The sequence below is a fragment of the Loxodonta africana genome, unplaced genomic scaffold, assembly GCF_030014295.1.
Source record: "Loxodonta africana isolate mLoxAfr1 unplaced genomic scaffold, mLoxAfr1.hap2 scaffold_55, whole genome shotgun sequence".
NCBI classification, from domain to species: domain Eukaryota; kingdom Metazoa; phylum Chordata; class Mammalia; order Proboscidea; family Elephantidae; genus Loxodonta; species Loxodonta africana.
In genome coordinates, this window is record NW_026975272.1 from 687,674 (window position 1) to 713,580 (window position 25,907).

The 25,907-nt window shown below is 37.3% G+C and overlaps 2 protein-coding genes and 1 pseudogene across 2 annotated transcripts; all 3 read right to left on the reverse strand.

Annotated features, from left to right (window-relative positions):
- Positions 1–2,209: 2,209 nt before the first annotated feature.
- Positions 2,210–2,309, reverse strand: LOC135229826 (U6 spliceosomal RNA; annotated as a pseudogene).
- A 1,221-nt stretch (positions 2,310–3,530) lies between these two features.
- Positions 3,531–9,326, reverse strand: LOC100660250 (olfactory receptor 5J3-like). Its single transcript, XM_023541855.2, has one exon. It carries the CDS (start codon positions 8,372–8,374, stop codon positions 7,448–7,450), a length of 927 nt encoding a protein of 308 aa, XP_023397623.2. The 5' UTR covers positions 8,375–9,326; the 3' UTR covers positions 3,531–7,447.
- A 6,836-nt stretch (positions 9,327–16,162) lies between these two features.
- Positions 16,163–19,180, reverse strand: LOC100676763 (olfactory receptor 5AS1-like). Its single transcript, XM_003423137.3, has one exon. It carries the CDS (start codon positions 17,375–17,377, stop codon positions 16,391–16,393), a length of 987 nt encoding a protein of 328 aa, XP_003423185.2. The 5' UTR covers positions 17,378–19,180; the 3' UTR covers positions 16,163–16,390.
- Positions 19,181–25,907: the final 6,727 nt, after the last annotated feature.

Sequence of the window (25,907 nt, forward strand, 5' to 3'; positions counted from 1 at the left end):
TGTTTGCAGCTGTTTCTTCTCATTTTGAGCCATTCTGTATCAGCAAATGAAGGTCCCGAAAGCTCGACTCCATCCACGTCATTAAGGTCGACTCTACTTTGAAGAGGAAGTTCTTCCCCAGTTGTCTTTTGAGAGCCTTCCAACCTGAAGGGCTCATCTTCCGGCACTGTATCAAACAACATTCTGCTGCTGTTCATAAGGTTTTCACTGGCTAAATCTTTTCAGAAGTAGACTACCGGGTCCCTCTTCCTAGCCTGTCTTAGTCTGGAAGCTCAGCTGAAACGTATCCACCATGGGTGACCCTGCTGGTATTTGAGTACCAATGGCAAAGCTTCCAGCATCACAGCAACATGCAAGCCCCACAGTACAACAAACTGAAAGGTACATGAGGGGTGTAGATGTTAGTTAATATTATGCATATCTAATCTACATCTATATCTGTACCTATGTCTGCCTGGTTATTTCTCTCTCTCTTTCCATTCATTCACAAAACATATTGCTCTCATGTCACAATGAAAGGAGCTGGTGGTCCTTTCCATCGGGCATATGCCGCTAAGAAAATTCTTCAAGGAAATATAACCTGATGTTTCCTTTCATCCAGTTAGGTGAAGGATATATGTACTCTAAGATAACCAAGTTAGAGGTTGACAGTGCCATTACAACAACTTGAATGTCTGAACTCCTCTGAAGAAGAAAGCAGCAAATGGTTTACCTTATGTAGTCCTCTCTTGTTTTCTTTTTCGAGTAATTCCCATGTTTCCAGCTTCCAGTGCTTCTCATTTCTCCTTACTCACTTGCTTATTCTTTTACCTCTTTCTCTCTTATTTCACTCACACTTGCCTTTGTATTTTAAATAATATTTTATTGTGTTTAAGTGAAACTTTACACAGCAGTTTAGGTTCCTATTCAACAATTTCTACACAAGCTGTTCAGTGATGTTGGTTACATTTTTCACAATGTGTGAATGCTCTCATTATTTCTGTTCTAGTTATTCTGTTTCCATTAATCTAGTTTCCCTGCTCCCCTTACATTCTCATCTTTGTTTTGAAGTAATTGTTGACTGTTTGGTGTCATGTAGGTGATTTTTTTAAAGGAGTACAGTACTTACAGGTGATAGTCATTATTTTTTAGCCAATTTGTTGTTTAGCAACAGGGTGACCTCGGGTTAGTTTTGGTTCAAGTTTTGTAGAGTACGTCAGGGCAGTAATCTCAGGAAGTCATCCAGTCACAGCCCAGGCAGTAGGTCAGAGTTTTTTATTTTAATAAATTTGATGTTCTGTTACACATTTTCCTCCCCTTCTATCAGGGCCCATCTATTGTGGCGCTGATTAGAGTGGTTGGTAATGGCAACCTCGTACCATCTAGTTCTGCTCTTAGGGTAGATGAGGCTGTGGTTCATGTAGACTATTTGTCTTGTAGACTACTTTCTTGTTTGAGTCTTTGATTTACTTCTTTTTCTTTTGCTCCATATAAGTAGAGACCAATGGTTGTATCTTAGATGGCCACTCGCAAGCTTTGAAGACCCCAGACACAGCTCACCAAACTAAGATGTAGAGCATAACTTTATGAATGCATTATGCCAATTGCTTGAGATGTTCCATGAGATTATGGTCTTAATCTTTCAAATGCAGAAATCCAATCCTGCGAGGTATTTGATTATGTCTAAGAAGTATCCATAACTGTGCCTTCTATGTGATTTATTATATATACGACTATATATGCATATAGTCACAGGTGTATGTATGTATAGATATGCATACATCTATAAATACATACATATATGCATACTTATACACATATATGCCCATATGCATACATAGTTGCACATATATATTTTGGTTAATTTTGCTGCCAGTTCAAAATTATATATGCCACAGCAGTCTCTAACAGGTCCTTTTTTCTTATGTACTTTCTAGTGAAATCATTTACCTTCATCAAGCTGTGTATACTCTATCCTCATTTGGTGTTAGCTTTCCCATCACCAAGTGTATACTATCTAGAGAGTGAATTCCCCTCCTCCCCATCCCTGGTAACTAAAACCACTGTCATCAATTCGATTCTGACTCATAGTGACCCTATAGGACAGAGTAGAACTGCCCCTATTGGGTTTCCAGGGCGTGGCTGGTGGATTTGAACTGCCAACCTTTTGGTTAGCAGCTGAACACTTAACCACCACGCCGTCAGGGCTCCTTCCTGGTGACTACTAATGAAAAATATGGAACACTTCACAAATTTGCATACTATCCTTATGCAAGGGCTATACTAATCTCTGTATTGTTTCAATTTTAGTATATTTGCTGCTGAAGTGAGAATGCCTCCCCTTGCCTTTTCATCTCATATTTTATTTTTCTCTGTCTTCCTACAGATTCTTTTTCCATTTTTTTGTGTCATCTCTTATGCAGGCTCTGGATTTTCAAGATGTGTAATTTCATTTTCATCTCTAATTTCCTACCTCTTATAAGAGATTTCTTCTTGAGTATCCCACTAATATCTCAAATGTGGCACATCCCAAACTTAGTTCACCACCACTTACTGGAGAGGTAAGCACTTTTTCCCAGTTCTTTTAATGTGCTCAGTGCGATCACCATTGTTGTACCCGCCCTCCAGTAGTTTGGCGTTATCCCCTGAACAGGCCAGAAAGGCAGTTACTGTTGGGCCATCATTTAAAAGCCCCGATTGCCGCAATGATTGAATGCATTTCCCTTACAAACCTGTCTGTAATTCTCGTGTTATCTCACTTTTTATTTACATTGCAAAATTTTACCAGGTAGGGAATGATTAAGGAATTTTCACATAACAACTCATAGCAAATATAACTGCTACAGTTTTATGGATATTTATCAGACTGTGGCTTTTTAGAAAAATTTACTGATTTATTTGGAAATAGGATAAATAGAATGGGTTTGTGAGAGGGAGAGATTCTGGACAAGGTAAAAAGATTCCCTTTCCAGAAGTTAAAATCAGGCCGGCTGCCATTCGTTACACTCTTTTAATCTTCTTTTAGTTGTGTTTTGCAGCCTCCATATTTAAAGGGTATCTTCTACCCAACTCTCAGCCTTCAGTCTTAGTAAATGGGATTAAAACTAGCAAAATCCACCATGTGGTTTTGTTTTTTAGTTTCTTCATTCTCCCAGCCCTAGGTTTTGTTTTGGATATGAAGACTTTCTGAAAAAACTTATTATCTCCTTAGGAACTTTTGGGTCACAGTGAAGATGGATTACAAATGCCCCTTGAGCCATTAGAGAAATGCAAATCAAAACTACAATGACATTTCATCTCACTCCAACAAGGCTGGCTTTAATTCAAAAAACACAAAATAAAAAATGTTGGAGAGGTTGTAGAGAGACTGGAACACTTATACACTGCTGGTGGGAATGTAAAACGGTACAACCACTTTGGAAATCGATTTGGCACTTCCTTAAAAAACTAGAATTAGAACTACCATATGATCCAGCAATCCCACTCCTTGGAATGTATCCTAGAGAAATAAGAGCCTTTACACAAACAAATATATGCACACTCATGTTTATTGCAGCACTTTACAATAGCAAAAAGTTGGAAGCAACCAAGGTGCCCATCAACGGATGAATGGATAAACTATGGTATACTTGCACAATGCAATACTGCACATCGATAAAGAACAATGTTGAATCCATGAAACATTTCATAACATGGACAAATCTGGAAGACATTATGTTGAGTAAAATCAGTCAATTGCAAAACGGCAAATATTGTATAAGACCACTATTAAAAGAACTGGAGAAACAGTTTAAGTAGAGAAGAAGATACCCTTTGATGGTTACGAGAGCGGGGAGGGAGGAAGAGGGGTATTCACTAATTAGATAGTAGATAACTTTCATTTTAGATGAAGGGGCAGATGATACACAATACAGGAGAGGTCAACACAAATGGGCTAAACCAAAAACAAAGAAGTTTCCTTAAAAACCTGAACACTTCAAATGCCAGCACAGCAGGGGCGGGGGTTTGAGGACCATGATTTCAGGGGACATCTAAGTCAATTGGCATAATAAAATCTTTTAAGAAAACATTCTGCATCCCACTTTGGAAAGCAACGTCTGCAGTCTTAAACGCTAGCAAGGAGTCATCTAAGATGCATCAATTGGTCTCAATCCACCTGGAACAAGGAAGAGTGAAGAACACCAAAGGCACAAAATAATTATGAGTCTAAGAGACTAAAAGGACCACATAAACCAGAGACTACATTAGCCTGGGATCAGAAGAGCTAGATGGTACCTGGCCACAGCAGATGACTGCCCTGACAGGGAACTCAACCGAGAAACCCTGAGGGAAAAGGAGAGCTGTGGAATGCAGACCCCAAATTCTCATAAAAAGACCAGACTTAATGGTCAGACTTGGACTGGAGGAACCCCGGAGGCCATGGACCCCAGACCTTCTGTTATCCAAGGGCAGGAACCATTCCCAAAGCCAACTCTTCAGACAGGGATTGGCCAGGAATAGTGGATGGAAAGTGAGACTGGTGAAGAACAAGCTTTTTGGATCAAGTCGACACATGAGACTATGATGGCATCTCCTGTCTGGAGGGGACATGAGAGGGCAGAGGTGGCCAGAAGCTACCTGAATGTACACGAGGAGAGAGAGTGGAGGGAAGTACTGTGCTATCTCATTAGGAGTGTATAGCAAGGTGTATGTAAACTTCTGTATGAGAGACTGACCTGATTTGTAAACTTTCACTTAAAGCATGGTAAAAACTAATTAAAAAAAATAATAATTATGACAATTTTACTTTATACTCTCAAATAGAATTTTTTTTCTTGACATATTACATGTTTTAGAACTTTTAGAGCAATGTTTAATAAAAAGTATTTATAGGAGGCCTCTAGTTTTATTCCCATTCTCAGGGGAAATTTTTTTTTCAAAAACTATTAACCACAAAATGTAATTTGTCAGCATGTAGTAACCTTTTAACTATTATTAATTTAAACAAGTTTTTTTTTCTTTTTAATCCGTTCATGTTAGCAAATTTTATTTTCTGTTTATTTTTCTCAACAGGATCATATAATTGAAGCTATATTCTTAAGTTTTCATCTAAGAATTTCATGGTTTTTTTTTTTTCTTATATTCAGGCCATTGATTCACTCTGAGTATTTTTTGTATATGGCATGAGGTAAAGTCCATCCTCATTCTTAGCATGTGGGGATACAGTTGTCCCAGCGCAGTTTGTTGGCTGATTTTGTTTTTATTCATTTAATCCTCTCTTAAGATATTTCTCACACGATTTTCCAATTTTTTTTCTGTTTTCTTTAATGTTTTAGTCAGTAATTTTTAAAGCCCTTTGCTAACTTCAACATGTAAATTTTTGCAGGTCTCTGTATATTGTGCCCTTTGACATTTGATTATACATTCTGGCTCTTAAGCATCAGAGAGACTGAAAATGACATTACTTTTTACCAGGGAAGGGGTGTACTTTCCCCTGTAGTCAGAAAGGGTGAGGGCTAATCATGAAAATTCAGTTATTAATAAAGCCGGAATCTGATTGTTTAGACTTACAACACATTTTTCTCCTGGCTTGTTACTGTTTCTGGGGTATTGGCTTCCCAGGGTTTGATTGAGAACCTGGTATTTTTCTCTCTGTGTCTCTTCCTCCATCCTTTAAACACTTTTTTCCTCCTTAGCCAATTTATCTTCCTAGTTACACAGTTCAAAATCTTCTGTCCATTATATACTCTTTTTCTCAAAAATAAAAATCTAATTATTTTTCAAGTCCTGTTGATGATTTTCATGAGCTCTCTTTTAAATCACTTGTCTTCTGTCTATTGCTCACCCGTAATACTTATCTTTCTCAGAGTAATTTTTTTTTACAGTTTCCAAGTAATTTTCCCAAATACTTCTAACCTTCCAATACGTTGATAGCAGTGTCATCATGAGAATTTTTCTGAAGAATTCTATGTATATTTCACTTAGGTCTTCACTTACTATGCATTGAAAGAGTTTTAAAGCATGTTATCCTGGTATCCAAAGGCCTTCACACCCATGCCTCTAAATGACTCGTCATTTTCTACTACTTTTGTTTAAACATTTCATAGTAGACATAACTCTTGAATTTTCATGTCTTTAAACAGTCATCCCCATTTCCCATGCCCCCCCTTCCTCTAACAGCTTTTGATCCATAGTTTAAATCTCTCTAGATTTAGATCACGCAGAGTAACTGGCACAATAAAGGTACTCAATAGAAGCGCACTGAATAAATAATTTATAAATAATAAGAGTTGTTTTCTATAGCCATTTTTATAGGATACTATTAAGATATGCAAATTTAAATAAAAATCAAAGATATATTTTTACTTGAATGGTGACATTTTTAGAATAAAATCAATTTGTGTGAGTGATCTTAGAGAATGGGACTAAGGGAATATTTCAAATTTTCTCTGAGATAACATTTGGTAAATCCCTGTGCTAGAATATTCTTTTTTAATTTGAGATAATGTCTTATTTATTTTTAATTGTGCTTTAGGTGAGACTTTACAGACAAAATTTAGTTTCTCGTTCAACAATTTATACACGACTTGTTTTGTGACATTGGTTGCAGTCCCCTTGATATGTCAACACCCTCCCCTTCCACAGCTCAATTCGCCATTTCCATACATCTATGTTTCCTGTCCTTCCAGCCTTCTTCTCATTATTTTTAGGCAGGTGTTGCCCTTTTGGTCTCGTAAATGTTTGAATTAAGAAGCACGCTCCTCAAGTGTGTTATTGTTTCATAGACCTGTCTAATCTTTGGCTGAAGGATGAACTTTGGGAGTGACTTCAGTGTCTAAGTTAAAAGGGTGCCAGGGGCCATACTCTTGAGGGTTCTTTCAGTCTCTGACAGACCAATAAGTCTGGTCTTTTACTTTGTGAATTTGAATTTTGTTCTACATTTTCTACTGCTCTGTCTGGGACCCTCTACTGTGAGCCCTGTCAGAGTAGTTCATGATGATAGCCCAGTACTATGTAATTCTCCTGGGCTCAGGCTGATGGAGGCCGTGGTACTTATGGTCCATTAGTCCTTTAGATTAATATTTTCCTTGTGTCTTTGACTTTCTTCATTCTCCTTTGCTCCTGTCTGGATGGAACCAGTAGGTGTATCTTAGATGGCCACTTCTAAGCTTTTAAGACCTCAGCAATGTCTGATTCTTTTGAATCCATGGTGAGATCTTTCAGAGTTTAGCACAAGAAGTTAGAAAAAAAAAAAAAAGATTTATCAGCTTTTGAGGAAATTAAATAATCACCAAAACCATGAAAGGGGAATTAAAATAATTTTTAATCTTCATGCCATATTCAACACTTTCTCCTCAAATTGCATGAGAATACTTTGATCGTATTTTTCTTGTGATTTTATCTATGAAACAATTTTAAAGGTCTCCTATCTCTTTGCTGGTTAATGTCAGGTTAGCAAAGACATGCACGGGATTCAGCCCAGTGGGGTTTATCTTCCACAATATTGACCTTTTGCAGCATCTTTCACATCCTTATTCCTAAGGCTGTAAATCAGTGGGTTTAGCATGGGAATCACCAATGTATAAAACACAGCAGAGACCTTCTCCTGTTTCAGTGAATATTGGGAGCTTGACTGGATGTAGCTAAAAGTCACAGAGCCATAGAATAAGGTCACAGCAGTCAGGTGTGAGGCACAGGTGGAGAAGGCTTTGTGCCTTCCTTTAGCTGAACGAATTCTCTGGATGGCAATAATGATGCGGACATAAGAGACCATAATGATAATGAAAGTGATCATTGCAATAACCCCAGAGAAGATCAAAAGCAGCATCTCATTGGTATGGACATCAGAGCAAGAGAGTCTCAAAAGAGGAGGAATATCACAGAAATAATGGTTCACAATGTTAGGACCACAGAAGTCTAGTTTGAGCAAACCTATCGTGTGTGTCAAGAAATTAATGAGTCCACCTAAGTAAGACACAAGGACCATCTGAATACAAACCCTTTGAGTCATGATGACTGTATACAACAAGGGATTAACTATCACCGCATAGCGGTCATAAGCCATCATAGACAGGAGGATGCCCTCTGTAGTTGTATACACTGCAAAAAAGAAACTCTGTAGTACACAGCCAGAAAATGTGCTGGACTTGTGCTCTGATAAGAAATTTACCAGCATCTTAGGAGCAAAGACAGTAGAGTAGCAGATGTCACAAAAAGAGAGGTTGCTAAGGAAGAAGTACATTGGAGTATGAAGTCGAACACTTAACCAAATCGGAACAATCATCCCCCAGTTGCCTACCAGAGTGACGCAATAAATGAGAGCAAAAAGCAAAAAGAGAGGGAGCTGCAAATTTGGATTTTCTGTTAATCCTACCAGAAGGAACTCCTTCACACCTGTATGATTCCAACCTGCCATGCACTTAGGTTTACATAGCTCTATAGTTGTGGAACAAGATGATATCACTTAGATGAAAAACATTATGGCACCTTCACGATCCCGTATCCATAATTGCACAAAGCATTTAGGCTTGCCCTGTAGTCAAATGAAGAAAAGAAATTAACTTCAGTTTGGGGCCATGTGTTCGCTAGATAATTCCTATAAAGTGGCTCAAGTTTTTGGAACTAGAGATTATTTTATTTCCTGGTTCTCAGTTTCCACATCATAAAAATGGGGTTAAGAAAACTCTACCAGGTCATGAAGCTATTAATTGGTAGAACTGACATTTAAACCTGTATATGCCTGACTCTAAACTTCTGACTGTATTTTATGATGTATAGAAGCCCTCTGTTTTTATAACTAATAACTGAGTAGCAAAAAGTGATAACAAATTTTCCCTTATCCTATCACTAGCCTGTTCATATTTTTTCACACCCAGTTCTGGAGATGGTGCTGACTTCCATGAAATGCAATCTCCGTCCTTTCCAGTTCTCAGAATTCAGACATCTTTTAGCTTCATTTTCTGCCTAGATCCCACATTTGGATGATTGATGACTCTACTATCCCGAAGACTTGATTTGTGAAAAAGAGAAAAAGTAATCCTTTCATTGGCTATCTCACTAACACCCAGAAAAGGAAGAATATTCTCTCTTTACACTTTTTTCACTTTTGTGGGTATTCACAGAATATACTTATGTGTTTTAATTGTCACAAATATTTGCTCCTACTTTATATAATTTTAATTAGTTTATATAAAACCTATTTTCTATTAAAAAAGAATTGTTTTTCCACTTTCTGTTGTTCTATTCCCCCTCCTGGATATTATTCTGTGCATGTATAAATTTATTAACTTTTCTACCTTTTTCATGCACTTTTTATGTCTCTCTCACTAAAGGATAGATTGCATATCTGCTTATCAGTTCAATGAACATGCCCTCTGTACAAGGCACCATTTATGGCATTAAAGATCTAAAGAAGGATGTAAGAGCTTGTCTTAGCTATCTAGTGCTGCTGTAACAGAAATACCTCAAGTGGGTGGCATTGACAAAGGAAATGTATTCTCTCACAGTCTGGGAGACTAGAAGTTCAAATTCAGGGTGCTAGCTCCAGGGGAAATCCTTCTCTCTCTGTAGGCTCTGGGGAAAGGTCCTTGTCATCAATCTTCCACTGATCTAGGAGCTTTTCATCATAGGGACTCTAGGTCTAAAGGACATGAGCTCCTGACTCTGCTTTCTTGGTGGTGTGAGGTCACCATGTCTCTCTGCTTGCTTTTCTCTTTTGTATCTCAAAAGAGATTGACTTAAAACACAACCTAATCTTGTAGGTTGAGTACTGCCTCATTAACTACTTCTAACCTAACTTCATTAACATCATAGAAATAGAATTTACAACACATAGGACAATCACTTCAGATAACAAAATGGTGGACAATCACACAATGCTGGAAATCATGGACTAGCCAAGTTGACACACATTTTTTGGGGGGGACACAACTCAATCCATAAAGCCCTCATGGAACCTGACCTCTTCCATGTTAAGATTTGGGTAAGGCTGGGGGGTAATCTTCAGGGTATTGCTAAATCAAAATAAGAATCTTCATTCTTAATTTACAATTCATATTCTGCCCATATTTTCTATCAGTGACCATAGCAAGCATAGGGAATCTAAGCTCAACTATTCCACGGAAAATAGGAAATACTTTGGTTGGAAGTAGGAAAGAATTTTTTTCTTTTTTTCTTCTTAATAAAACTAGTTCATAGGCTAGGGAATCAAAAGGTATTTATAACCTGGAAATAAATAAATAAATAAAGGATGTGAAGGGACATTTGTGCGTGTTTCTCAAGAGCAACCAATTTTCTTCTTCTGGGAGGCTGTTTATGGGGATATCTTTGGAACATCCTAGAATAGGGCAGTCTGGGTTCTCATATAGCTCTGTCCTTGACTTTTTGTATATTTTGCCTATTACAAATAAGCCATAAAAAGGAACTAAGACACTAAAGTTGGTATAACACAAAGTAGAATTTGTATAATATTCCCAGTTACCTTTTACAGTTACAGAGGAAAAAAAAAAAAAACGAAGTTCCTGTTGCTTTAACTGGCATGCAGTTTCAAACTGTGGATGTAGCAATGGGCTGAGACATGATACTGATGGACAAGTCTCAACACCAGAGCACAGAAAAAAACATTCGTGTGGAAAAGAGAGGAAATCAAGTGTACAGAGAAGGAAAATACGTTCTGAAGATTGAAACCAGTTGTTTTTCAAGCTTATAATATGTTAGTATAGGATTCTCAAGGAATAAATTAAAGTCATAAATGAAGACAGTAGATTTTTTAAATCTAAATAAAGGTTAGGAAATACGTATCTTAATGAGTATTTAAGATGACAAACTACATAAAACTCTATTTTGCCCCTTTTTTGATTGGCAGTGCAAATATTTTATTTCAATTTAAAAAAAGTCATAGCTGGAGGGCATGGGGAATGCAGCGCTACATAACCAGTAACCTCATGTGTGTGAGAGTGTAACTGTGCTCCACAGGGTTCTCAGTGGCTGATTTTTCAGAAGTAGGTCACCAGGCCTTTTTTCTGAAGTGCCTCTGGATGAACTCAAATCTCTAACCTTTCGTTTAGTAGCCCAGTACGTTAACTGTTCTCAGGAAAGTGCTTGATAATACAGTTAAAAAAAAAAAAACAGTGGCTATGGAGTCGATTACAAGTCATAGTGACCCTATACGACAGAGTAGAACTGCCCCACAGTGTGTCCAAGGAGAACTTGGCAGGTTTGAGCTGTCAAACTTTTGCTTAGCAGCCAAGCTCTTAACCACAATGCCACCAGGGCTCCTGATACTAACAGTTAATGTTTATTGAGTGCAGTTATTTTTATTTATAAACAATATAATGGCATTAAATATTATTATGTTCTATAGTTTAGACCGAAGGAAATTGAAGCACTGAGAGGTTAAATAGCTTAACCAATGTCATATGGGTATTAGTAGAGGAGCTGGGATTCAAACCCAGGCCATCTGGATCCAGAAGCCATGCTTTTGATTCCTCTGCTATATACTCAATCTTATATTTCACCCAGTTTCTCTAAAGTACTTGCCACCAGTGTATGTCCAGCTTTCCAGCAATAAACCAAGTTCAGGCGGTCAGGCATTTTTGCCACACCTTCTACCCTCAGGGCCCTATCAAGCATTTAATTGCACTTGAGGCTGCAAAATGAAAGGAAAGATATTTTTTAAGAAAAAATAATTCAGGAAAATCCTATCTCATTACTTTTAATTGCCATTTTTCTTCAATTTCTTGAATTTCTGTGGATTTTGGCACTATAATCAAAGGGCAGAATTTTTGTAATGAATTCAAGCACTCCACATGATTTCAGTCAGTTGCATTTATATTTCTAACAACTATTTTTGTATGTGGAACTCATAATACAAAACAATAAGTAGAGAAAAGTGCTATCGAGGGTCAAGGCATGATTTACTAAATGGGTTCATTTTGTCACTAAATGCAGGATTTTTGTTACCACTCAGTGATGCCATCCAGATAAGTCTCCTTTAAAATACTAATGAGTGTGCATATTCTCTTAGGAAACATATTTTAGAGCCTGATGACATACTTAGGGCCCTGGCGGTGCAGTGGTTAAGAGCCACAGAGTGCTACAGCTGCAAACCAAAAAGTTTTACAGTCCAAATCCACCAGCCACTCCTTGGAAACCCACTGGAGCAGTTCTCCTCTGTCCTATAGGGTTTCTATGAGTCAGAATCCACTCAATGGCAATAGGTTTGATTTTTTTTTTTTTTTGGTGACATACTCATATGAAATTATTCCAACATTCAGATCAATATCTTGAAAGGTCATGTTCAAATAAGGGTGTTTGATAAAAAAAAAAAAAAAAAAATTCTCCTAGTAATTTATTTTTTATTTATGGCACCAAAGGAATATTAGAAAATATTCAATCACCAGTGATCAAGAACACAGTTGAAAATAAAGATATTGATGAGAAAATAAGAATGTTGAAAACATCTCTAATTACAGTGAAATAGGGAGCCCAGCCAAATGGCTATCAGAAGAGTTAATGCTTATCAAAATTATTCTCTCTCCATCATATGGGACTATGCCCAGTAGAAAACCAAAGCTTACCTACCTCGGTGTATGGTTTCATGGGGGTTTGCCTATGAAATATGATTTTGCTGATACAATAATTTATTATAATATATAAATATATTTGATGAATTGTCTTACGTTATAGCATATTACATGCAAATAAATATATAACTGATTAAACACTATGTGAAATCTTATATATTAGGATATAAATTCATAGTTGTATACATGCACTTGCACTTTTAAACAATATACACTGAATGGTTTATAATTTAAAATGGTTTATAGAACTAAAGAAACAAAAAAAGATGAATACTAAAACACCATAAAACAACACACACAAAAAAATCTTTCAAAAACCCTGGCATACTGAAAGACCTACAAGTGTGGCTTAGATAGTGTTATTTAAAGAAAATATGTTAATGCAAAGTTATTTAATTCAGGCACACTAGACATGTAGTAGGAAGTAGTAGCTTGCTATAACAAAATATGTCCCAGGCTCTAGGGATAAAGTGCCACTTGCAAGTTCCAGTTTTGTTACAGACAAAATGAAGTAACAAACCTAAAGAAAGTAGAAAATAATTCCTAATACCTTATTATGGCAATTGTAAAGCAACATTGACTCTAAATGATTGCCAAAGATTAGTATTATATAAGACTGTAAAGAAATCATTCTCTTTAAAATGTAGCTAAAATACATGGCAATTATCAGGTGTTATGTTTTAAGGAATTTTCCACAACGGTATAAGTAACTTTAAATCACTATGTAAGCCCAGTATTACATTTCATTAAAAAAAAAAAAATCACAGACATCAGAAAATAGTGGATATAGATATTTTGTAAATATTGTCTTTCCCCATAAAAAGAGGACAACTCTATTGAGATATCAACAAACCACAAGTTAGGAAGTTGTATTTTCTGGCTCTTTGGGAATAATACTAATTTTTTTTATAAAACTGGTACCAGATTTTTTAGTATGAAAAGAGCACAAAATGTTAGAATTATAAAAATAAACCTACATGATAACTTATTAAAGATACTCACAGCTAAGCAAAGTTGAGAGTACATGGAGCTTCTAGTGAAGGAAACCCGGTTTCCATGATTCTTAAAGGCGGTTTTATGTTTGGTTCCTTTTCTTTTGGGAACACAAACTGGAGCTCATCGCATAGATGTGAGTCTCAGATATCCACAGGTTGGATTATTAACATTCTTTCTGGTCTCTTGAGAGTAGAATTAACCATAAGTCTGCAGGTCCTCTTGATCATTGTTCAGAAGATACCTCAGCTTTTCACTGTAGTAAGATAAATTTCCCTTTGTAAAAAAAATAAAATAATGTATCTTTTCTAAAACTCAAACATCATGGTATCATGTCACAAAACAGAGGATAGATGCAATTTCAGGACCAAAGAATTATATTGTAATTTGTGATGTTGACTACAAATTAGGATTTTATTTGAATTCCAGAAAAATCAAGAAACGGCATTCCCCACAAGCAAAATAATCAATCATTACCAATGCTTCCGTAAATGCACGCCTTTCCAAAAAGCAGATGACCAGTGTAGGCCAAATAGTGGTCTACATAATTTTTGTGACAATATATCTACTAGTAAAATGTGAAGTAACACTTGTTAATATAAAAAGCCAAAACAGATGAGCTTTTTCTAAGAAATGAAGGGTAATGATCGACATACCAAGGTAGATTCCCTACTGGCTGCCCTCCTAAAAAGCTACAGGGGAAGTAGTTACAGCTTCATATTAAGACAGTCAATACTGGTAATCAGTGCTGAGATATAACTCCGAGCACAAGTTCTGACATGTCATCACACACCTCATTGACTGCACTTTCAAGCCACTGGTTAAGATGGGTAAGAAGGTGATGTCCCCTTAACCACGAAGGCTGAAGAGGAAAGTCAGGTTCCTGCCCTGATTAATCATATATTTTCATAAACATGCTGTTACTGCCCAGGTGATAAATGTTGAGGAGACAAAATTGTGATATAGACAAGGTTCTGCAACACCATACTTCTGTTTTATTCCATTTCAGTTTTCATCAGGAGAGGCACTTGTGCTTCTATAATCAAGTGACATAAAAGCCCACAGCAAAAGGACCAAGGTCCTTCTCTTGGATAATAATGTCCAGCTCTGCCAGGTTACCCAGCACCTCACAGAAAATCAAATCCTATCGTCTTAAAATCAATAGTAATATGATAACAGTAAGAACAACTAAGCATTATATGCTGATAAAATGTGCCAGACATGGTTCTAAGAGCTTTTGAAAATATTCTAGGAAATTTGGATCTATTTTTTTATTACCTTATTTAATCCTCAAATCATGCATGTACTGGTATTTTTGTGTATATTAATTTATTTGATTTTCAAAACAATACTATCCAGTAAGTAATATCTTATTGTTTCCATTTACAAAATAGGACATTGAGGCACTCAAATAAGACAATATTTCATTGCAAATTTATTTGGCTAAATTTTTGTGTTAAACTGACAACCGGGTACATTCAGTACAACTAATGCAGTCATCTCTATTTTCATAATTACTGCAAAATATGCAGTAATATACATTCACATGTGTGCAATTTATTGTTTCAACTCTTTCAAGATAAAACAAGAAGTGAACAGACACTGAAAAATCCAAAGTAGCCACAGAAGATATATATCTTAATGATAAAAATTATACAAGAACAAAGCTGCTTACACTTCAATGAGTCTGCATTGTCAATTTCCATGAGAAAATTATCAGAGCAATTATTCACCTTTTCTAAAAGATATTGTTTCAAAGGCTATTTCAGTAGTATATGTATAAATAATAAGTAATTTATAGAGTTTAAAATCTTAAAGGTTTTCACAAATATTCACTGTGAATGGAAGAGTAGGGAAACTTTTGCAGCCACACTCTAGCCCAAAAAGAGCTAAACTTCACTATCATCTAATATTAAAGAGCCTATTGCTATACACCTTCTGTCTGATTTCCTGAGAACCAATGAACCCCACCTCTCCCGACACCAACTGCCATCTATCATTGGTAATATCAACCTTCCCTGATAATAAATGCTATATTCTTACAGGATATAGATTCACTCTCCCAAATTAATTTATTTGATTTTCAAAACAATACTATCCAGTAAGTAATATCTTATTAAACTGATAGATTTATCCATCCATCCATCTACTCAGCCATCCACTGTTCACCTACCTAGCCATTAAACAAACACACATGTAATAAGAACATGCAATGTACCGGGTGCTATATAACAACAACCCATTGCTGTGGAGTCGATTCCAACTCATATAAAAATGAACCAATAATATATGTTCCAGCAGCCAAGGATCATCTAATGTAGGCGGGTTAAGAGTAGGCCAACGTGTATCTTCAATACAGCATGATAAATAATTTAATGAATAAATACATAGAGCATTTTAGGAATACTCACTGGAGAACAGTTAAGCTATCTTAGAATTAGAAATGGTTCACACAGTAGAAGCATTCCAAAAACCAAAAACAAAACCCAAACCCACTGCCGTCGAGTCAATTCTGACTTGTAGCAATCCTATAGGACCGCGGAATTGCCCGATAGAATTTCCAAGAAGGTCCTGGTGGATTCGAACTGCTGACCTCTTGGTTAGCAGCCACAGCACTTAACCACTACGCCACCAGAGTTTCCAGTAGAAGCATTAAAAAAATATATATATATATTTTTTTTTTTAAAGAAGCATTAGAGAGGGAATATTTCTGGAAGAAAAGACAGAGAATTGGAAGACATTGAAGTTGAACAGTTCTCTTTATTTTTAGCAAATATTGATACATTTAAAATTGTTGAATCATAAGCTGTGCATGGGGTAGTAGAAAATGGAAAGATTAAAGGGGATATTAGTCCTCAAATATTCTCAAATGAAATATGTTTTATTTTATTTTTATTTTCATTTATTTGAATGTCCAGTACTTTTCCAACAGTTTTTTTGAGAGCATTCTTCACATCTTTGTTTCTGAAGCTATAGATTATGGGGTTAAACATGGGAAAGACAACTGTATAAAACACTGCAACTACCTTATCAGTGTCTAGAGAAGAGCTGGTGGTACGACGTAAGTACATAAACAAGAGCGTCCCGTAGAATAAGGTGACAGCTATGAGATGGGAAGCACAGGTAGAAAATGTTTTGCTTCTGCCTCCTGAGGACTTGATGCTCAAAACAGTAATAAGGATACGGAAGTAAGAGACACATATGACCACAAAAGTGCTGGTCTGGATGAAGCCACACAAGGCAAAGAGCAGAAACCCATTGATACTGGTATCTGCACATGACAAAGCCAGGAGAGGGCGGATATCACAAAAAAAATGGTTGATAATATTGGAGATACAAAATGGCAGCCTGAATGTGAGGCACACATGCACCAGTGAAGTCATACTTGCACTAAAGTAGGCCAACACAACGAAACAGAGGCAGATTTTCCTAGACATAAGTGTAGAATAGAGCAGCGGGTTGCAGATGGCTGCATAGCGGTCATATGCCATTGCTGCCAGGGTGAGGCACTCAGTATCAGCAAAACAAGCAAAGAAAAACATTTGTAGTGCACAGCCATAGGTAGAGATGCTCTTCCTAGATGCTAAGAAATTTACGAGCATTTTAGGAGCAACTTCTGTAGAATAACTGATGTCTAAGAAAGATAAATTGCTCAGGAAATAATACATGGGGGTTTGAAGGCTTGAATTGACATTAACTAAGATTATCAAGCCCATATTTCCTACCATAGTTAACACATATAGCATGAAAAATACCAGGAATAGCGTGACTCTGAGAGGTAGATAATCTGTGAATCCAACAAAAATGAACTCAGTTGGCCTGGTATAATTATTCTCCAGCATCTTCTTGGTTTTCTTATTTTTCTCATTCAAGATAGGTGTTATCAACAGATATGAGTTGACTTCAGTGATGAATGAACTGAGGAGGTCATTCTTCTCCTTTTTAAGGAAAGAAATGAAAGGTTAGTAAAATCAAAGTGTATTTTCTCTGGCAGTTTTTTCTTTTTCTGTTAAATGATATAATTAGAACTCACTCTCAATACCAGATAATTTCACTCGGAAGGTGCTGTTTTGTGATACAGTAACTCATTAAAAGCTATGGACATTAGGATATACTATTAGTTCCTCTCAAGCTGAAAGAGGCTTAGCTGATGAAACCTGGTATGAAGTATGAAAATTGGCAGGCTCTTTAGGGGCAAAGATCAATGTTTCCTACCTGAAAATCACATTTTTCTTTGTAAACAAAAAAGAGTTGAGAAAAATTCTGGGGAAAAGAAATGCTCACAGATAGACTAGATAGTTCCACAGAACTAAACTTGTGATCCGGAGAGGTAGCCTAACATAATAGGGAAAAGCACAGTCGCTAGGCAAGAGATGACTGAGTTCAAATCTTAGGTTTGATATTTAATGTTTGTGTACTCTTGGTAATGCTACTAAAACACTCCGTGACAGAGGAATAAATGAGTAAATATATGTAAATTATTTATGTGACTAGAACATAACCTGTGTATAAGTGTTTATTAAATATAATACATTAAACATAAATAAACTGATTTTTGTTTCTATTTTCTTCTTATTTTATTAGCTTAAACTATCCAGGTGGTTGTCTCAGAATTGACCTTGTCGTTGGTTTCATGGATATGTCTTAAGCATGATCTAAAGTCTCTTACAAAGATAAGCCTGTACTTGTGTGTGTGTGTGTGTGTGTGTGAGTATGTGCGAATAAGCTAGAGTAGGAATGGAGTATTCTACAGGCAGTTAGAGAACTGAAATTTTACAGGTATCTAATGGGAATAAACAGCCCTAGTGGTGCAGTTGCTAAGCGCTCGGCTGGGAACCAGAAGTTCAGTAAAAGAAGAGTTTTGAAGATTTCTGTCATGATTACAGATTTAATTTCTTCTTGTACTGCTGAGTCTTTGTATTATATGTTTTAAAGCTATGTAATTCAATATTAGACTGTGCTATATGAATTGTCATTGACAGTTATGTAACTGTAATACATGAAGACTTATGACTGTTATATTTTCTTGATAGAGTAACTTATCAAAAAAAAAAAAATACCACTCTGCCTTTTTTTAAAAAAATGCTATGTAGTAATTCTGATGTTGAAATAGTTTCTACTGTTATAGGAATTTCACAATAAATTATTCAATTATAGAATATTAGTGTTAGAAGGAACCTCAGCAGTGATCTAATTTATGTCTTTATTTTAAGTCACATTTACAAGATTATCCAGTGAGTGACATGTCCATTAATCTTTTTAAAAAGTGTAAATCTGATCCATAAACAGGTTACAAACTTCTTGAAATCAAAATCCAACTTTCCTTCCTTGAGCTCCCATGGCATCTAGAAGACTGTTTGGAGTGGTTCAATATTTAATTGTTGAATGAGAGACCAGGTCCTCTAGATCAACTTCACTGCTCTTGAAGGATTCATCTCACACTGCTTTGAACTCAGATTACTCTCCTAAAACAAGTTTGGCCCCATTGATTCTCACTGAAATCTTACCTGACAAGGTGGCTATTTCTGGAAGGTGTCCATGAATTATTTTCTGTTTGAGATTCTGCTTGAAAGGCTTAGGTAGAAGAAAAAAAAAAAGAAGAAGCAACCACAATAAATTCACTTGTTCTCCTTTTCAAATTATATCGTGTTGTGATGGCCAACACACAGAATCTAGAGTTAGGCAGAATAATTTTAAATTCAGGTTTGACTCTTAATCCATAAGCCATAGAACTTCTCTGTTTATATTTCTGTTTCTGTTTAATTAGCATATTAATATATCATAAGGTTGAAATCAGGATTAAAATGTGTAACTTATTATAGTACCTTTTTATAGGATTTGTTATCTCATGGATACATAGAAAGTTCTCACTATTTCTGATCAGTTATTATCATCATTGCTATCACTATAACACTATTGTTGTATGTGGTCCTGTCGATTCTGACTTAGAGCAACTCCAGTGGACACAGTAGAACTGCCCCATAGGGTTTCTGAAGGCTGAAATTTTTATGAGAGTACATTGCAGGTCATTTCTTCTGCAGAGCTGCTGGTAGGTTCCAACTGTTGACTTTCAGTTAACCTAGTGCTTAACCATTGCACTGCCAGGGCTCCTTACCATTACACTAATATCATTATTATTACTTAATAATTCAATATCTAGCTTTAAAACTGTAAGTTTTCTGAATTGATATTTATAAGAACAAATACAAAATGATCAATCATATTGTGAGTGCATATATGCTGTGTGTTCATAGAATCTGAGGCTTAGTTTACATAGTCAGGGAATTAATTAGACCATTGGATTCCCCCAAATTTGAAAAATAGCTCACTCACCTTTCCTCTAATGGCAACAAGCTGCACAACAAATTGGACAGTGGTATTTTCAAAATGCCATGGATATGGGTGGGCTCAGATCCACGTCACTACTGCTCTTACTCCCTTACGTGTACAAACACACTCAGGCTATGAGAAAAAAAAGAGTCAACAGAAATACATTTTTTGTCTAAGGTTAGCTCATTATCATTGCTACATTCACAAGAGACAATTTGCTGACGCTTTGGGAAGTCACCTATCTCAGCACCATCTAGAATTTTGAATGTGGAATTTATTTTGTATGAGATGTTGGCAACATTTCTCTCCAGGTTTTAGAAATTGTCTTATAAGGAGTGATTATTTATCTTCTAGCCTCTGACAAATAGGACATTGTCCCAGGATACTCCCCAATCCCAGGAGATCTTTGGATAGGCAATTACTCTGTTTCCAGTGCTGTGGCTGCTTTCTTTTAAAAATGAAAAAGATAAAGTTAACACAATTTACTATGATAAACCACTTAGAATATACCTCTGCATTTTGGGGAGATCTTTGATTAAAATAGCAATAATTATAATAACTTTAACTGTGCCAATCTACAGGAAAAAAAAAAAAGCTTTCTTATTCAAATTCTGTAATTTCTCTGAGTAACAACTATCAATTCAGATATTCAAAGAGACTTTGCAGCAGTTAGTTTTATGTGGAAATGTCAAGGTACAGACTGACTACTATTGAGAAAAATGCCAAGGGCCATGTTTTTGTTTCTCAGTTATAGGAGTGACTGGGAGGAACTATGCCTTGAATGATAAGATGCAGTGGTAAGAGCTTAATACTCACCCAACATGGGTTTGACTCATTTTTTATTCACAAGAGTGACATTAACCTTAGTCAGCCTTTTTTAATTTGAAAATTGTGAATAATTTCCCACATTATCAGATTCTTGAGAATTAAGGGAGATAACACATATAACTATTTAACACCATGTTCAGCAGATTGTATTTGTTTATATGACTATTAGCTTTCCGTCACAATTATAGCAGTACTTACAGCAATATTTCTTAATACTTTCAAATGCAGATCTTGGTTTTAACTTTTTTTAGATTATTGACACTGGAACAGTCTTATACCCTTCAGAAGCTTAAGGTGCACGGAATGCAGAGTGGATAAATGCATGGCGCGAGGCTTAATGCAAACAATTCGCCTCATTCCTCCATCTGGTGAGAAATTTAAATAAGTTTTTTTTATAGCTTTTCTAGTAGGGTGAAGATCTGTGTTTTTAGGAAAAAAAAATTTTTTTTTTCCTAAATCAAAACAGCAAAGTACATGAAGAACTAAAATGTGGAAAAATTGCAGAGTTAAAGGAAGTACCACAATCAATTATTTCTTTTTCTTTTATTTCATTTTTTTATTCCTTTTTTCCTCCCCTCTATCCTTCTTTTCTTTCTTCCTTATCCTATCCTCCCTTCCTTCCCTTCCATCATTTCTTTTTCTCCCTTTTTCACTCATTCACCCACTCCCTTCCTTCCTTTTTTTCCTCTTCCCTTCCTTTTTCCAGTCCTCCTATCCATCTTTTCTTTCTTTTTCTTCTATCCTTCCTTCCTTCTTTCCTCCCTTCCTTCCTTCCTTCCATCCTCCCTTCTTCTTTCCTTTCTTCCTCTCTCCCTCTTTCCCTCCCTCCCATCCTTCCTTCCTTTCTTCCTTCTTTAATAAATCTACAAGTCTGGAAATAAATAAATAAATTAACATTTTACTAGGTGCACTTTTTAAAAATTTAATTGAACTTTTTTCTTTCTACTTGTAATGCATAAATTATTAAAATGCAAGGATTAATTATAGGGTAATAAAGTATTTTACCTATAGGAAATTTGGCTGCAGACAGCAGAAAAACAGCTAAACAGCTTTCTTCACTTTAAATACTACACAAATTTGCTGAAGGGATATTGGGTAATTCATAGAATTCTGAAGGAAGCTGGAAAGACAATCTGAGAAAACTGGCAGGAACCAAAGGAAACACAACATAGTGAAGATCTCCCCATAGGAAGAGTTTACTTCATAAATGGCAATGCCAATTTCACTATTGGGTTTGCTGCCGTAGAATCACCGTCCCTAGTAACTTGCCTACTTGATGCCGGACCGTAGTTTCCCTAAATACCCTCCAGTGCACTCCTGGATTTTGACTCTGATGCAGATATGGTGAATAATCTCTCATTTTTCATAACTTTCTAAAGACTTAAATTCGGGGCTGGGACTTTAAATTCATCAAGCCTAGTTCACATGGCCAAGCTTTTGTTAAGGAGCTAAAAGAAGAGATATCTGTTTCTTTGGGCTGCCTCTGTGGGGGCCTGAAAAGCACCTGTAGCGTTCTCAGCCTCCAATTCAATGGCAAGACTACCTCCCACTGTGCACCCTGGAGGAAATAGCCCTCCCTGAATATAAAATCCTCTAAAGCAGCTGAGCTAAGAGTTACATAAGTAGGGTAGAAACATTTTTCTAAGTGTGTCATCACTTGAACGCTTAGCCTATATTAGGTGCTCCAACCACATACACCTTCCTTGAACCTACTCTTCGTTACCAGTTTTATTCCTTCAGGTTCCTGATTGTCTGATCAAACTGAAACAGAGCTTTCCTACAAAGCGATATAGATGAAACTGTTTATATTTGGAAGCTCTGCTTCCTGGGTGCATTCTGTAACATTGTCCAATATTCTTTAGAAATTCCATTTCAGAGGTTATAATCTAGCAGCAATCCATTCCTTGCAGCATCTGTCATCTCCTGGAAAGCCAGCTGCCAACCAGGCTCGGGTTGTCTTTCACTCCTGTTTTACCTGGACATAGAGAGCTCCCCCCAACCTTTGGTGGGGTTGAAGGAAGTGCCGCTCAAGGGAGGGGCTCCTGGAAATTACTCGGACTTCAGGCCAAGCTTCTGATCTATGGATTCCGTGAGATAATAACATTGTTCAGGGAAGGCTTGTCTTTACCAGTAAATTAGCCTTATAGCTCTGTGCTCCCAATAGAACATTTGGGACATACAATAAGCTGGTGTGCCTGGGTCAGTATTCAGTCTCAGTCACCACCCAGCGACAAGTCAATGTTTATTTTTCAGTATGGGAAAGGAGAACTCTCGGAAAAAAATATTTGTTATATTTAAAATATCTAAAGGTTTTGGCACTCCATATTACACCTCAATATACTAGAGTCTGTCTAGGGGCACTGGGGTCTGGGTATCTAGGGACAACTGTATCAAAAGAGCAAAAGTATAGAACTCTTTGTACAGCAGTCTGGAGAACGCTTTCTCGCTGTGGATCCTACACAAACTTGCTTACCTTTGAGACCATTCACTCCGTGTGGCAAAAGTGAACTCACTCATGTAGGATATGTAGCCTCCAAAACTGGAAGGGGCCTACGAATTAATTGCTTTTCATTGTAGGTGGTCGTGGAGAGTACAAATTTGAACAAAGCCTGCTTCCATTTGCTGAGGATATCCCAACATGATCAAGACGACTAGAATCACAGAAAGTACCCCAAGGGAGAGGTGGTGGCAGTGATGCTTGTCACATCCTTATATTTTTATTTTCACATACTTGCATTATTTAGCAAGGCATATTTCCTGTTTACACATATTTCCTGTTTACACATTATATTAACCTTATGGTGGACAGGTGAGCCATTTCATGGGAAAGCAAGAAGCAAACTATTCCCCCCCCCAACACCGCCTCGGATTTAGAAATTTAGAGACAGGTACTGAAAGTTCTTTGCTTCTCCTGCGCCCCCACCCCCAAATAAAAAAGGAAGAGTAATTTTGGAGGTATGTTTGCCTTTTGTGGGATAAAAAAAAAAAAAATGAAGATAAAAAAGCATTATCCATAGCAAAAGCTGCATTCAGGGCACCATGTGCTGTATTTAAGAGGACAATATATGGAATAGCAGTGAAAAATCAAAGTACACAGCTTATTAAATTCATAAAAATAATTCCCTGTTGTTCTGAAGATAGGGTAGTGGCAAAACTAAGGAGTTAAAATACAGTTGAGTAAGAATCAACAGCACTAAGATTTTGGTATTGGTATTGTGCTGTAAAGAGTTAACTTAGCAACCTTGATTACTACCCAAAGCCTGCACAATCCAAAGATCTTCAGATCTGGTCCTTGACTATCTCCTGGGAAGTCAGCTCTGAGTACTTGAATGTTCTGCCTGATAAAAGTGTCTTTTTATACCTGAATTCTTGGGCCAAGTAGGTAGTTTATACTAACAAAGTGATTTACTCTGAGTGACTATTTTCTGTTTGTTTTTTGTCTTTCTGTGTGCCTGCTTTTGGCCATACTATATCTTTTTGATCTCTGGGGATATACAAGCTAAAGACTGAATAACTAAGGTCAACCATACCTGTGCTTCATACCTACATGACTGATCCTGAATAAATGGAAGCCAGTGCTCAGATGAACTTTCCTGTTTGGCAATATTTTTTACATGTTGTCACAAAACATTGCTTAGAGAATTAAGCACTCTCTGTTCTATTTCACTGGAAGGAGACAACTGGAAGTTAGAGCCTGGTTTCTCCTGGGCTCCACCTTATGTGCCTTTTTCCTTTGCCAATTTCAGCATGTATCCTGTCACTGTAGTAAACCATAATGATGAGTATAATGACTTTATTGAGATCTGTGAGGTCATTAAACCTGAGAGTGACCTTTGTGACCTCTGACCTGGGTATTACATTCTGAAAATATCTTCATGTATTTTGTTCTTCTTTTTAAATTAAGATTTTAAAGATCCAACATAACTTAATTCTTCTGTATAAAAGAATAGAACTCAAAATCTACATGTATTTCAGCAACAGAAATGGCTACAAAAAGACATATTTTTCCTACACTCTCATCTTTAAAATGTACTACATGAATTTGCCTTATTAGTATTAAGAATCTTATTAGAGTAAAATGTTAGCATCCTGAGAATAATCCTTATATAAATGACATACATAAAAATGTTCTCAGTCCAAAAACCAATGATATATAAAACTAATCATTTATAAACGGAATAAGGAGCCCTGACACTGCAAACGGTTAAGTGCTCTGCTGTGAACCAAATGGGGATAAGCTCCTGGGAAGAAGAAACTGGTGATCTGTTTCCCTAAAGATTGCTGTTGCTCTTGTCAAGAAAACCTTATGGAACAGTCCTACTCTGTCACATGGGATTGTAAGTCAAACACAACTTGACAGCACCCAACAGCAAAAACAACATAAAACTGAATGAATTAAAGGATTTTTAAATTTATACCTTAAAATATAAAGAAATTCGGGGGACAGGGCCAAGATGGCGGACTAGGTGGGCACTACCGCGGATCCCTCTTGCAACAAAGACTCAGAAAAACAAGTGAATCGATCACATACATAACAATCTACAAACCCTGAAAAACAAACACAGATTTAGAAACGGAGAACAAACAAACACGGGGAGGCAGCGATTGTTTTCAGAGCCTGGAGCCAGCGTACCAGTCAGGTGACCTTCGGCACCCGATTTGGGGCAGAACCCAGGGGGGCAGACGGCACAAACAGGGGGCCCAGCCCTGACCCCCGAACTCATTCCGGGAGGGGGCCCAGCCGGTTCGCACAGGCGGCGTGGCGGCACAGCTGGTGGGAGAAGTCCCTGGGAGGCAGTGACTGGTCTTGGAGCGGGGAAAGCAGCGTCCCAGCCGGGGAACCATCCTGCCGGGATTTTGGCAGGGTGCGGGCACGGCATAAGCGCGGGAAGCAGCTCCACACACTGAACTGACCCCAGAGGGGGCCCAGCCGGTTCGCGTGGGCCGCGTGGTGACGAGGCCGGTGAGGGAGGTCCCCTGGGGGCAGCGACTGGTCTTGGAGCGGGGAGAGTGGCGTCCCAGCCAGGAGGCAGGGTCGCAGCGCAGGCACGGGGAGCTGTTCCGCTCGCCTGAGCTGACCCCGGGGGGGGGCCCAGCCGGTTTGCGGAGGCGGCGCGTCGACGCGGCTGGCGGGCCGCGGAGTCCCCGGGAGGCAGTCACTGATTTTGGAGTCGGGAGTGCACCGTCCCAGTAGGGCAACCTTGACTTTGGGCG

What these genes read in the sequence shown, in the direction of transcription:
- LOC100660250 (XM_023541855.2), bottom strand. Translation starts at nt 8,374, where the DNA reads ATGGCAGGTTGGAATCATACAGGTGTGAAGGAGTTCCTTCTGGTAGGA.
- LOC100676763 (XM_003423137.3), bottom strand. Translation starts at nt 17,377, where the DNA reads ATGCTGGAGAATAATTATACCAGGCCAACTGAGTTCATTTTTGTTGGA.